This window comes from Ambystoma mexicanum, chromosome 2p (assembly GCF_040938575.1).
Source record: "Ambystoma mexicanum isolate Mex_15411 chromosome 2p, UKY_AmexF1_1, whole genome shotgun sequence".
Classification (NCBI taxonomy): Eukaryota; Metazoa; Chordata; class Amphibia; order Caudata; family Ambystomatidae; genus Ambystoma; species Ambystoma mexicanum.
Window position 1 is genome coordinate 775,200,281 of NC_090923.1, and position 14,684 is coordinate 775,214,964.

Below are 14,684 nucleotides of genomic sequence, written 5' to 3' on the forward strand. Positions count from 1 at the left end.
TCTGGTTTGCCTGGGTAGGCGTCCCCCATCACCTTCCACATATGGGCTCGACAGATATTGAATGAAGAACTAGCATTTGGGTCCAATAACACACGTGGGTATCACACTTTTTTCCAAATTGTATTGGTCTGTTGTCCTAATAGTGAAGCAAACAGCAAGCTCTTAATATGTCCCACTGATAATGTAACCCCATTTTATTGCTTCACCAGGGCATATATTCATTTACCTGCTCCCGCTGTATGTGAGGACAATGCCATCATTAAGGTGTTCCTATCCATATGTGCCAGGGCACATAATGTACCTTCCCTCAGCCCTTCTGTAATAGGGCAAACTGTCTCCCTGCCTTTCTCTTCTATGGTTGTCTCCCTCCATTCTTCCCCTTTGCCACTCCCAAACAGACTAGTTCATGGTGTAATTTCCATGCCCCATGGTGTTATTTCTCTCTGTTCGTCATCCGTCTCCCACCGCTCCTCCTCTCCTTTTGGAGAAGGCAGAATTGTAGTCTATGCTCTGGTGCCCTCCTTCCCTGCGCATCCTGCTCTCCTGATTTCCCCTTTCAACAGGGGCTCCCTCATCTGTCTTGATCTTGACATCCATAATCACTGCACTGTCCATTTTGAGGTTTATCTGTCCTGCCTTCCATGTGACCGTGCCTTGTGCCTGGACGCTGCACTCACCCTGTGTTTCCTTGTGTTACTTTTTCTAGCTCAGCCTCTGTCTTTTTTAATGCTGCTTCTAGGTCCCTGCACGCTCTGTTTTCAATCTCCATTATGAGTGGGTTTCGTGTTTTATTTTTGTTATCTCGTAGTCTGTTTAGTTTGGTGTCTGTTGTGGGCTCATGCTGGGGATTTGTGTACCCTGCTGTAGCTTGAAGTGAGTATGTTCCTAGCATGGGTGGGGTAGTCGATGGCACAGATGGCTGTGCCTTTACCTGGTTGGGGCTCCTCTGAGAGGGGTGGAGCCATGGCCTGCACAGGTGTCTTGACCACCCTGTCTATATCAGTGTGTGCTTCATCAACCTCCTCATGTATTCTCCACATCTCCAATATACTTTGTCTATTCTTTAACTTTTTGCCTTTGTAAATTGACAAATGCATGTACATATGTTCAATGATCTGCTTATTGTACATGCTGTCCGCAGGCCATGCAGTAAACATCTTACATTCTGTTCCCTGTAACCATTCATTGTGGTACTTCAAGATCTTTTCCCCGTATTGCAGGAGCTCCTTGGTCATGTGCTCAATGAGTGCACACATTTGTATTATTTTTATTGACATTAATAATAGCACAATGACAAAAACAAACTCGTCCCAACAAAGGTTACCACTAACAACAACCTCCTAGGACCGCACTTTCTGTGCCCCTGCTCCAACGCCCCAAAATACCTCAGTGCCTCTTTGTACAATAACCCCTGACCAACACCTCTCCCAAAACTGCTTTCTCTACCACAACATTTCCACTACCACAATCCCTTGGCACTGCACATCCACACACAATGGGCTGCCCTCAACCCACTTCAAATATTGTTATTCATAATTTATTTAACAAAGCCAAAAGATTACATATGTACACAATGGTTTACTTTTCCTCCTTTCGCCCCTTATCTTGGGGCAGAGGGATTTCAGTCCTCTTCACTTCAGGACACTCACCTTTTCACGATGCAGCACTGCCTTCCCTCCTGCATATCGGATAGTTCCATGTATGCCATCATGGTGAATGGCTGAGGGAGTACCTCACCAGAGCGGGAGTCCTTGTCCACCTTGTGGGAGAGTCTCCCAATGAGGTCGCACTTGCCCAGACCGCTAGGGAGTGTCTTGCAAATCAGGCTCACCTCCCTAGCCTCAAGGGGGGGTGGCTCCCCACTGGGGAAAAGGAAAGGGACACATTCCCTTGATTAATCACACATATAAGCCAAAAACAAAAAAACATGGTGCGCACATATAGGTACCCTGCTTTAACCCATCTTGATTGACTCCATTGTACACCAAATCCTATATTTCTGCAGTCAAAAATCTTTCAAAATGTATTTACAAAAGAGACTTTTTGGAGGATGGCAAATGCTTGTTATGTGATGTTAATTCTTATCGAAAACAGTGGTCATACCCAGAGATACAGTGAAAACATAAAATCAAATATAGATAATTACATAAAAAGTCAATTAAAAAAAAAAAAAACTCATTGGAATCCAACCAAGATGTTATATTCACATGCTTCACATGTCTGCATATCTAATATGCCAAGTGTCTCTAAATATCAGTAAGAGAACAAGATAAACTTTCTGGTAATCCCTGGTAATGTCAACAGACGCTCAGATGCTTCAATACACGTTTGAACAAGGAACTATATAGGTTTATGCATGAGACTGGCCCAAATATCATCTTTGTTCCATTTTGTTCTGTTCCAGCAGGTTTTTCTGCCTAACCTGGCCTTTAGCTACATGTGTCATTAGCTTCACTGCCCTCTCCGTTCATCAAGTTATCTTGCATCCTTCCCTATTAATGAGCAGTCAAGTTGCAGAGGCACTTGTTTTGGTAACTGAGATTCACAAATCATACTCCGGCACTGACCAAGTGGTACTCTGTATTTAATAAGTTTCAATTACCACACTTGAAAAGTGTTAGCAATAAGTATTGATTTATTGTTGCGTTTGTGCTTCATACAATGGTTGTCATTCTTATGACATACAATGTAGTTGGTCCAGACTTCCATGGAATATCAAAAACCAAATGCCTAGGTTTCACTAGTGCAGACATGTGTTTCAACCTTACTGTTTTTCTCAAGGCAAGTAAGTTGGGTGTGCGGTCTCGGATGGGTGAAGGTAAAGGTCAATGTCAGATAAAGTACTGGATAGTACCTCCTCCCGAATGGGTGTGTGTGTGTGGTCTCTGGTCTCGCAGTGATTTGCTGTGAGTAAGCTCACAACTTACTTGCCTTGAGAAAAACCGTTGCTAACAATTATCGAGTGTGGAAATTGAAACTTATTAAATACAAAGTACCACTTGGTCAGCGCCAAAGTATGATTTGTGCATCTCCGTTACCACAACAAGTACCCAGAAACACTGAGGCAATAGGAGCTGTGTCCTTCTGATATCCACACTGACACTGATTCTGACACTGAACTCATGGTAGGAAAGTGGTGAGGAATCAAGACCCTATCCCATTTCTCACCCGAGAGAGCAGAGAGTGTTTGAGTTTGAACAATCATTAACAGCAGCAACAAACACACAATGGTTGAGTACAGAAACCTGCTATGCACGTAGCAATATGCCACCCATGATGAAGACTTAACTGCTCTGCTCAGCATTTGGAAGTCTCCCACCTGCCAATGATCTGCTATGTGTAGTCTGCAGGCAACACATCCAGATCCTAGTGAGATACTCATACCGGCTTGCTTGCTATGCTGCGACCTGCGGTAACCCCCTCATATCACCTTGCAAGTTCCCCTCTTTGGTTCCCCTTTGGTTCCCAGGACAATTAAGTGCACAGTTTGATTCCCAGAACAAAACACCTATCAACACTCGAACCATTACATCACTTTTTTCCTCACTTATTTCTGAACAGTTTGGAGCAGAGAGACAGCCTATGTATGACATATTTTTAAATCTGTCCTCCAATTCCCCAACATTGTGAGGCTGCCTGCACGCCCGCAGCAGCCCATCTGTGATATAAACTTAATTTGCAATCTAAGAGGCTTGTGAGGAGTATGATAGTAGATGTAAAAAGCTCGCATCTTAAATACCACTGGTTCTTAAAATACTGGCTAATTATGATTTTGGATTGCACGGGATATTAACAACATTGAGTACACAGAAAGCACAACAGTGTGTACATATGTTATTTGCCAAATTGAGTACTTTCTAAGTACAACATGATGCAGTCCTAAGAGTCACCTAAACAAAGGCAATCATTTCATTAAAAAAGACTGAGACTATAGCAGATTAATCCATTATAAATAACGAATGTCGTCTAACATTAATATATGAAGCTTTGCAATGATCAGAAAACACTCTCTACGTTCTACTTCAATAGCCAGAAGATGTTCAGTCTTGCAACCTGGCCCGTTTGTAACCTACTTATGCATCAAGGCTTAAATTGACTAGGGATCTTCTGAGTAAAGCCCTTTTATACACCAAGCTGAAGTAAACTAAATCCCTAATATTTCTACCACCTACTTTCCTAGTCACATCTGTTTTGTGCCTGGGGTTCCCTCGTTGAAACTTACATCTTGCAATATAATATGTAGGACATAGTCAATGACCTCAAAAACCTGAATGTACTGATTCAAGAACCAACCTTGTTGTAAAGCAAGCATAGGAAACCTGCTGCACTCAAAGTATTTTGCCATTTCATGATCACTCACAAGTCACTATAATGGCTAAGGCTATGGTTTTGAGCTGTTCATTTGGAGAGCTGCAAATGTGTGCTGGATATTTTTTACTGATAGTGTGATCGAATTTGAACATACATTGATACAAATATATTTTACCTGTTTTAATTTTTTAGCTCTACAATTTTTTCCCAAATATTATGGAATATGTGCCTGGGCTTCACCACCGGCTGTTTAAGGATGTTCAGCAGCTGCAAGACTTTGCGAGAGAGAAGGTGAAAATTCACCAGGAGACACTAGATCCAAACTCCCCAAGGGACTTCATTGACTGTTTCCTGATCAAAATGAATGAGGTAAGGCCCAGATACAAAGACCGAGGACTTGAATAAAGTCCCCTTTCTACGGCTTATAATGTTTGTGTGTTCTGAGAACCCTCTTCCATTGTGTGAGTCTTGTGTAAATCCATGTGTTTGTTGTTGCCCTTGTCTTATTTTTGTGTTTGGAGATTTTGTCAACAAGTTATTTTATTTTGAGTATGTGTTGAGAGGGATAAGGAGCTGTACTACTCCTCCATCTACAGGATTAAGTAGGCTGCAAGGAGCGAGTGGCATAGCGTGAGGAGAGGCAGAACGAGCTCGAAGAGGGGAGGATGGTGCTTTAGGAAATGCAGACAGAGCTTGAGGAGGGGCATGCACAGCATGAGGAGGGGCAGACGTAGCATAGGATTGGAAGATGGAAAAGGATGGACCTTTGACCATTGGCCAGACCCAGTTGTTGAAGAAGCTGACGAGATGCATGGGCAGATTGTGGCTAGCAATCAGGAGGATGTCATAGTAGCTGCATAGACTCTCCGAGAGTTCCTGATAAATATGGACATTTATATGCACCTTCACGTTTTTAGAGCAGCGGCACTGCAGCATTAGGGTGAGGTAGCCACGGAGTAGCAGTGAATTACAGAATACATGAAGAGCAGAAGGTGGTGTTGCTGCAGAAGACTGAATATCAGGCAGAAAAACAGAGGTGGTCCTATTAAGGATGGCTGAGGAGGAGGAGACTTTAGCCACTGCACCATTGCCTCACAGTGCAGAGGGGGAACAAGAGGCTTTCCTTGAAAACTGTAGGTGGATCAGAAATTATCCCCACACATGATAATGATCATTTTGTTATGGGTCTGGGACTACCTAAGCTTGCTTGAGGATAAGACTGTCGGGGAGAATCACATGTGAATATGCAATTGTTGGAATGCATGTACAGCATCCCAGCCAGGCAAAAACGATTAGGTTAAGCAAAACCTATTAACACAAACTATCGTGCGAGCAGACAGATGTTTGCGCAGCAGAGGGTGCAATTATTGTTTTTAGTTAGGTTTGATACTTATAAGATACTTAAATATAGCAACACAGAAAGAGCAACAAATGTATTACTGTTGTGAATGCAGAGGCTATAGATAGGGCAGCATTCCCTGTGTTTAGTTTAGTTACGGTCCTAAGTGAGGTGTGCAGAAAGAACTGAGACAGGTGGAAGATGGAGTCAGAAGGGTAATGTGGTAGAAGTGAGGCCAGTATGTTAACATGGCAGAAGGGTTGCCATTTATGAAGTCAAGGCCTGGTACACTGTGAACAGAATAGAATTTATGCCCTGATGTGGAGCTGTAGCTCTGTGCAGCTCAGCTCCAAAAACAAATCCCCTTTGCCATTCTCCAGGAGGAGAAAAGATCAGAGGCACCCCAGTGCACAGGAAAATGCTAATTGTAACTAACTGCAGGGCTGAACATGGTTTTAGTGGAATGTGAGCTGATATGGATGCCCGCCCTAGAAGGGCATACTCATGAGAATAGGGCACAAGGTTTTGTGATTACAAAAGGCTATGAAAAGATGTTGAGCATTACTGCCCTCTCAAATGTGCAGTCATCCCATATGAATTACAAGTAAGCATACAAGTGAAACAAATACATCCCTGATATTCAGACTCAGGGGCAGCTTGTGTCTGCCACAACATCTGGTGTAATGAGAAGGCTTATTGTCTTAAAAGAGCAGAGTTGGCCTCCTCAGTTTACTTTGATCATGTCTGGAATGGAGGGGGGACATCATGTGGCTGTCTTGATTTTTTAACGTGTCAATACGTTTGAACGACTAATCCTATACCTGCATTTAATAGTGATGATGTAGGGGCCACGTGTCTAGGGGAATGTCTTTACATAAGATGTGGCCAATGGTCCAGGGACTAAAGGGGGGCATTAGCATGTTCTATAGGAAGTAGCCAATGAGAGTGGTGGGATAACATTGTAACCTATATAATAACATTCTGTAGTTCAGCACTATATAACCTGTAACTTTGTGTGAAATGACAAGCTCTGTATCAGTTTGGTTCTACTGGACCGTCTGAGACCGTTGCATGCAATAATCCTTGTTTACCCTTGCAAAAAGGTGCTGTGATTATTTGGCCTTTTCGATTATTTTTATTGCACAGGTTTTGAGTTGCTATTTTCTTTACACAATCTCTGTCAAAATGTCACTAGGCAGGCAAATCCAAACAAGAGAGCTTAGGCACGACATAGATGCACAAGCAATATAAAGTGTGACCCAAACAGGTGTATCGGGAGCACACATTAAGTGCCACAGACCCCACTACATTGATAGACTCCATTCATTATAGTGATGAGTGTGTGTTGGATAATGCATCAGTTCATCAATGGTCAAGCTGTAGAAAGTGACCCTCACCCCACACACTCTGGGCAACTCCAAACATCTTACTCCCTATGTCTGACCTTGTGCAGCCTGATCCACTGACACCATCCACTAGCAGGTTTACTTACCACTACTAGTAACAAAGCCTCCTTGTGGTGGTGATAGATTTTAGGTGTGGCTTTTTGGAAAATGCAGGAGAATCAGAGTTTCAGGCACATGCTATTTGAATTGACTGTTGTCTGTAAATCTTGGGAACTGGATCATGTGGTGGTGGTGGATTCCATGGAGAAGCAAATGTCCCAGCATTGCTGTACTCTCTTGTAGGTAACTGGGCAAGAGGCTAGAAAGGGGAATTATGAACAACTGGGAGAGTCCAGGATGATATAGGAGTGTTAGGCAGAATCATATGCAGTACCCTTTGGGTACACCACATGCAATTAAGACTACAAGTGTAAGTACAAATTCAACTTTGGTTCAAGCCTGTACTACACAGTAAAGTGGTAGCGATGGCTGAGCAGCCAGACGTATCTCAAGAGTAAAGTGAGCAGTATCAGACGTTACACAAAGGACAGCAATTGCTATGGTTCAAACAAACACTAACTCAACGTTTCTGGGTAAATGAATATACATTTATTTACACCATCATTTGTAGAACAATTCACTATTATAAAGTAGCAGAAAATCACGATCTTAACATACTATGCAACACCCAATCAACTCTGGACGAATTAAGCTAAAAAATGAAGTGTGAGCAAAATGGCACTCCAGCAATTTAAAATGGGAGGGAAAGACAAGGTTATTCAAAATCAAACAGCACCACAAGTAAGTAGCCAGGGCAATCTAGAAAAGACTTACTACAACTAGGATTCAACTTAATAGGCATGGACCAATGTTAGTGGTTTAGTGTCTATGTATAGGATCACACAGTTCAGAGTCGTTTGCGGTTAAGTCTTTGCGAAGAGATCGAAATGAAGTTGGTTGGAGGAAAATGTACTTAAAAGAGTAAAGAAGGACAAGCCCTCGGATTGGCGAAAGATTTAAAACACTTTCACCGCGGTTGGACGGAACGAACGACCAGATTTGAACAGTACCTTAATAGAAGAAGAATGATGTAGCTGAGGCAGAAGTTCCTGGCAGGTCCTGCACTGCCCAGGGAAGAAACCAGCAGCAGAGCAAAGTGACAAATAAAAGGTGCGCTCCTTAAAACCCAAACAGGGTCCGGTCCTCCTGGCTATCCGGTTCACTGCAGCGGTGCACAGCCAATTCAATGAGTGGAGGGAGGCATTGCTCGGTGTTTGGCGAACTGGTTGGTCCCACCAGTTCAAGAGAAGAAGATTTCTTGCAGATCTTCTTTGTTGTTGCAGTTGAGGAGATTCGGACCCGAAGCAGGGCTTCACCAGGATGTTCAGTAGTTGTAGTAGTCCTTTTCCTACAGCTTCTCTTTGGTTCTCTCGATCCAGTGGCGACTCTGGCTTCCAAGGCCCAGAGACCTGCTTTTTATGCAGTTTTCCCCCATTCACACTGCCTGGCTGTCAATCAAACAGCAGGGTGGCTGTACTGGCAGGACAGTCACCTAGCCAATCAAACAAGAGGTCAACTTGGGTCTCCAAGGCGACCATGTGCATGGGGCCTAAAACCCCTCCCTCACATAATAATAATAATAATAATTTGGCATTTATATAGCGCTACGAACCCTCAGGTATCTGAGTGCTGCTTATTATTACCCACGGTGTGTGGTGCTCATTTATCGACCTCGGAAGGATGAAACGCTGAGTTTGGCACTGCCGGGATTCGAACCTGCGTTCGCAGGCTCTGCACTGATGTCAAAGCGAGCGCTCTACTCGCTGTGCCACTTGACCGGCTTGACATACTGTCTACCTAGACTCTCAGGCGCCTAAGGAGGGCTCCTGTGCAGAAGCTGCCAAAGGACGGCAAACAAATGAACCAAACCTGGTTTGGCGTGCAGAGTAAAACACGAGAAAGACCTTTATAAAAATACATGGCAAATAAACCCAGCCGGAACCAAATCAAAGTAAATGGGGTCCAGCGGATTTAAGTTTGAGGCTACTAACATAGCCTAAAACAGTACCAAGGCTATTTTCATAGATCACAGTAGGAAAAATATGGTAGATACCAGCCAAATCTTAAAGAAAGTAGAACGAAATAATGTTCAATGAGAGACAGACAAAAAGGGACAACTATTAACCCTTTCCAGTACTCTATTTAAAATAGTTGGTACTGGGTCTGTGAATTTAAAAAGACTAATAAAGTCAATGGCAACTTTACATATTCTGGGAGACAGTATTCAGTCCCTGAAAATGGAGTTTAAAGTGGGAAGCCTGAAAAAGACAACCCTGGGTCAGTGCACTAAAATTGCTGTGTGACACACAATAAAAAGATTATGCCTATGGAGTAGGTGAGGCTCCACAGTCTATGAACACAAACATGTAAAAAACACAGCAAAACGCATGTGAGAGTGGGAAAAAGGCTCACACTCTTACCAGGTGAAAAAAATAAATCCTAGAAATACAGCAAAGCTGCAGAGTGACTCAGTAGATAAGGGAAATTAGCCACTGGTAGGTAAAGCTAAGGAAATTAAGGCAGAACCTACAGTTTGTATGCACAGTACTTCAAGTTAGCGAGTAGCTCCACTGGTTGGTTGAGCAAAATAAATTGAGACAGAATCTCCAATTCTTAAGCACAATTTTAGGGTTTAGTGAGTGACTCTGCTGGATGAGAGACCAAATTTAATTGGGGCAAAATCTCCAGTGTTTAAATGCCACCCTCTAATTCTCATACTTAGGGTGCAACTCTGCTGGTTGGTATAGCCAAATAAACTGTGGCAGAATCACCAGTCTATGAGCTCAGCCCCAAAATGTAGAAAGGGTCTCTGGCAGTTGGTAGAGCCAAATAAACTGAGGTGGAATCTGCAGTTTTCGAGCATCGCATCATGACTTTAAAAAGTGGCTCCTCTGGTTGGTGGAGTCAAAGAGATTGATGATGACGGAAATACTAAACTTTTAGTTTTTTAATGGAGGCAAACACCACTATAAATGTCAAAGTCACCACCTCTTTCCTGGTATTCCTCCATCCGTGCGACTGCAGTCATCTCGTAGACCAATTTTCATTATTTGAAGAATCTGTTGTGTTGATTTCCACGTGATGAGCTTACGTTTCCTTCCACTATAGACTCAGGTGATAAGAGGCTCACTCATTTTTAATTAAAGTAAACTGTTTGTAAGTATGTGTCATTGAGTCATCTATTGTGGTATGAGATAACAAGCCCATCAGCACTAAATATCCTTTCTCAATACAAATATACACAGTGCAGGTTAGGGTTTCCATAGCTAATTGAACAAGTACAGATGGCCACACTGACCACATACCACACCAATGATGAAACATCATCACTGCACAATTGGCGGATGTCAAGCAAACAGCTGTAATCCACCTTATCTGTACTGGGCTTGCTGAATTCACATGGGTGCAAAAATGCATACAGCAATTAAAGTAGGGGAAGGAATCTGAACCACCATCTTATGTATTTCCACAATGCCCTTGAACTAGTAAAAGGTCGAGGAGAAGGAGTGGCTACTCTCCAAATTACCTTCTTTACAGTGGCGAAGCTTTGCACTGGGATGTTCCTCTGTGGCACATGTCTCTCTCTTTATGTTCCACCTAACCTTTTAAACCTCTTAAACATCTATTTAGTGCATATTCCTCATGACTAGCAAATCATCTTGCAAATGACAATTCCCAATATTTTCCTTAGCCTTGTGCTTCCTTTTGCACATGCTGTTCAAATGTTTTGCTAACAGGTACTCCTTATTTGTCTTCATGCCAAAAATGTGTGCTTTCGCTTCTCCTTATAGCAGCTACAATATTATAAAGATGTTGGCTGCCACAAGAGCCTCTTGTAAACCATGGGGAGTTATCCAGTGTGCCACAACCTCCTTTACAATCTTTCAGTGATCAACTTCCCTCTGAGATCTCCATACGTCAGTGGCCTGCTGGCTTATGGCCTTCTGGGGTGGCTGCCGTTAGCTTTGCTAATGAGATGTACCAGGAAAGGTTACCCCATGCCTTTTAATGGCCTTGAAATATGTGTCTTGAGCACTGTGTCCATTGTCAGGTGGATTACAAACCCTCACAGTGGTCCCATGTCATTTTCATCGCTTACAATACATGTCCATGTAAGTGTGATACTGAAATAAAGTAGTGCTGTATCATGGGGCCTCATTACAAGTTTGCTGGTCCGGTAGTTACGGTGCCGGTAAGCTACTGGCAAATTACGACTTGTGCTCGGCGGTGCTGTTCTGCCCGCAAGGTCTGCACGAAAAAGGCAGCGTATTTATTGAAAACACTATACCAGGGTTGTCATTGAATAGATAAAGTTCTTAGGGCCTAATTCACATATGTGTTTTATAATGACAAAACCCCATTGGAAAACGTTCTGTGAATTAGGCCATTAGCATCTTTTGTGACATTTCATAACACATTCAAAACATCAGCAAAGGTAGACTGGTGCACTGAGGGGGGAGTAGGTTGTCTGTGTAACATTGGATCTTCATGAAAAGATGATGTACTGATAGGAATTTTTTAAATCTGTGACTCAGAAAGACTGTCTTGTCTAGGGCTGGGGGGTTGTGGTGCAAATGTGGTGCAAATGTGTCAATCGCCTGCATTTGAAGAATATGACAGTGACCTTTTTTCCATTTCATTTAGTCAGGCATGGGGATGATGGGCCCCCTTAGACTAGGTTGGCCTGTTGCCTTTTCCTTTTGCAAAGCATGGTGATGATGCCATCTCATGTATTCCGAGCGTCACTCACCAGACACTGTTTGCCTATATGGGAAGTGAACAGAGGTGGTTTTTGCTTTTCTCCTATGAAATAACTCAAATGACCCATTTATTTTGAGGTTTGAGACAGGCCATACCTCTTCTTCTTCTTGGCCTGTGCTTGTGCTCAGTGTACATTTCACTGGATGCTATATGGTTGCTGTCAATAGAACAGTCAGTGATGTTGATGTGACTGACTCGCAAATTGCAGTACTACTGTCTGTATTAGATAATTTCGGGAAAAGAGTGTCTGGAGATTTATTCCTATATAAAATGATTTTCAATCTAGAATCATGGTACGAAACAAAAATAGTTGCCATGTTTTGAATTTTCGTATGTTTCCAAGCAAATTAGAAGTGGGTGAATTTTCAGGAATCACCACTTGTTCATCGTTTAATGATTGGTCTCCCTTTCTTGCTAAAATGATGTCATCTCTTCTCCTTCTTGTGTCTCAGATTTGTTTACATTTATTTTATTGGAAATTTATATTTTATTTATTTGCATTTTTAAATTGCTCACACAGCCCGGGGGCACCGAGGCGCTGTTACAGGAATATGTCTTAGTTTCGTATTTATAACGCGCTTAATACCCAGAGGTTTCTAAGCGTGGACCTGGGGATCGAACCTGTGTTGCTTCATGTCGTCTTGTTTCCAAGGCAAGCACATTGCCACTGAGCTATCCTAGATGGCTTATAAAAGTAAGTGTTTCTAGGCAAAAGATGGCAAAAAATGGGGGGAGGGTGTGCATAGGAAATAAACCTACAAAAAAACAGCAATAACAATTATATTGGCCTTGTGACAATCCTACGTGCCAGTGCAGACAGAGATGGTAAGTGTGGGAAGGGGGAGGGAGAAGTGCAGAAGGAGATGCCCAGAAAAAGTGGGGTGAGCTAGTGGTGGGGTGCAAGACGGTCAGTGCCTGAGAAATGAGGGGGAAGAGAGGGTGAGTGCAATGGACAGGGTGGGCCAGGTTGGGCTAGTCTAGGGAAAGTTATCTAAGGGCAAGTGCAGGCAGGGGATGTTGGGAGCACTGGTAGGGTGGTGGTCTGTCCCATGTAGGATTCAGAAGGGACCCGGTTCCAGTCGAAGTGGAAGAGAGGTGTTAGCAGGGGAAGGGGAGAGCTAAGGAAGACGAGAAAATGAAATCTTGAGATGTTTCCAGAACTTAAGAAGATCCGACTCAAGTCTGTGGGGGCAGGGAAGCTGTTCCAGAGGGAGGAACATAATGAGGAAAGGGATCTATCTCCCACTCTCTGCTTGGAGAAACGTTTGACCAGCAGAGAGTTTGAGCCGAAGTACCGAAGAACTTTGGAAGGGAGGTATTTAGAGAGGGAAAACTGGATGTAGAGAGGTCCCAGGCCCCAGACAGCCTTTTGGAATGATGCAAAGGGTCTTGAATGTGATCCTTGCAGTCACCGAGAGCCATTGGGGAGATTTTAGGGCTGGAGAGTTGCATTGCCTGGGCTCGAGGCCAAGTATAAGTCTTGCAGTCCTATTCTGGATTAGGTGAATGGGCGAAGGGAGGACAGAGGCAGATTGAGGAAGAGGCTGTTGCAGTAGTCCAGCCTAGAGAGAACCAGGGTTGTGGAGATGTTCTGCATAATGTTTGACACAACCAATTCAATCGGTAGTGATGAGGAACAGTTTCTTCTCCCATTATCCCTGTTAGATAGGCGGTGCACCACCTATAACCTAGGGTAAGGCACTTCTGTTCGGGTCAGGGTGTTCTTCTACTAGGCCAGGGCATTGTTTCTACCTGTTCTCTTAATATTACGTGACAGCAGTCTATATTAAACTTCTCTCAAAGAGCCGTTTATGTTGTGCTAAAAGACTGTGTGGATAATGGTTAGGGAAGGCAATTTTCCCGTTAAGTTCTCAAACTTACCCTGTTGTAGCAATTGTTGGCAGAGCACCATGCCCGAATATCAATCAGGCATTGAGGTATGAGAGATGAAGGAGAGGGGGAAGAGTATGGCAGCTTAAATGAGAGCTGTGTGCCATTTGCATAACACTGGAAATGAGGGGAGAAGGTGGAGATAAGGTGGTCCAAAGGGGCCAGATAGATGTTGAAAAACCATGGTGATAGGACACAGCCCTGAGGGTCATCAAAGGTAGAGTGTCTGGTGGAGGAGAGAACAGTAACCAATTGTACTTGAGAGTGTCTGTTTGAGATGCCAAGGGTATCATGGAGATGGTTTATGAGAATGCAGTGGTTGACTGTGTCAAAGGCAGAAAAAAAGATCAAGAGGATTAAGACGGAGGGAGTGTTGGAGTCCAGGTTGGAGAGCAGGTCTTTATGGGTGTTTAGATGAGCAGTTCTTTGCCTCTGTATGCCCTTAAACCAGAATGGTGGTAATAGAGGGAGGCAGCCAGCCATTTCAGGGGATGACCAGCTTCTCCATGAGTTTGCCAAAGAAAGGGGTGATAGTAATAGGGCAGTAGTTAGACGGGCAAGAAGGGTCAGCAGGTGGCTTTTTTAGGAGGGGATGCGCAAGTGAGTGCTTAAGCGGTTGAGAGAAGGAGCCAGTGCCAAATGAGTGGTTGCAGAGGTCAGCCACGGCTGGGGCAAGAGAGCCTTCCTTCTGTTACTGAATATCATCCTCTTTTACTCAAGGTGAGTGTCAAAGTAATATTACATTTCTTCACATTGCACTAGATTCACTTGCATCCGATGTCCAGATTCTTTGCATAGGAAGAGATATTTGCCCACTGATTGATTGGTGTGGCTGATACATAGACTCAGATACTTAGTTGGTCTTCTCTCTTCTGCATACAGTTTCTTCTGTAAAAGGTGAAAAATGTCCAACAGACACCTTCCTCAACAGCCGCTAG

The 14,684-nt window shown here is 43.4% G+C and overlaps 1 protein-coding gene across 2 annotated transcripts in view; it reads left to right on the plus strand.

Moving 5' to 3' along the window:
- LOC138566779 (cytochrome P450 2F3-like) overlaps positions 1–14,684 on the plus strand; it is a 622,774-nt gene that overhangs the window by 401,392 nt on the left and 206,698 nt on the right. For both annotated transcript variants that reach the window (XM_069644431.1, XM_069644430.1), the window contains one exon: positions 4,504–4,680. In XM_069644431.1, coding sequence (XP_069500532.1) covers positions 4,504–4,680 — 177 coding nt within the window. The remainder of the gene's footprint in view (positions 1–4,503; positions 4,681–14,684) is intronic.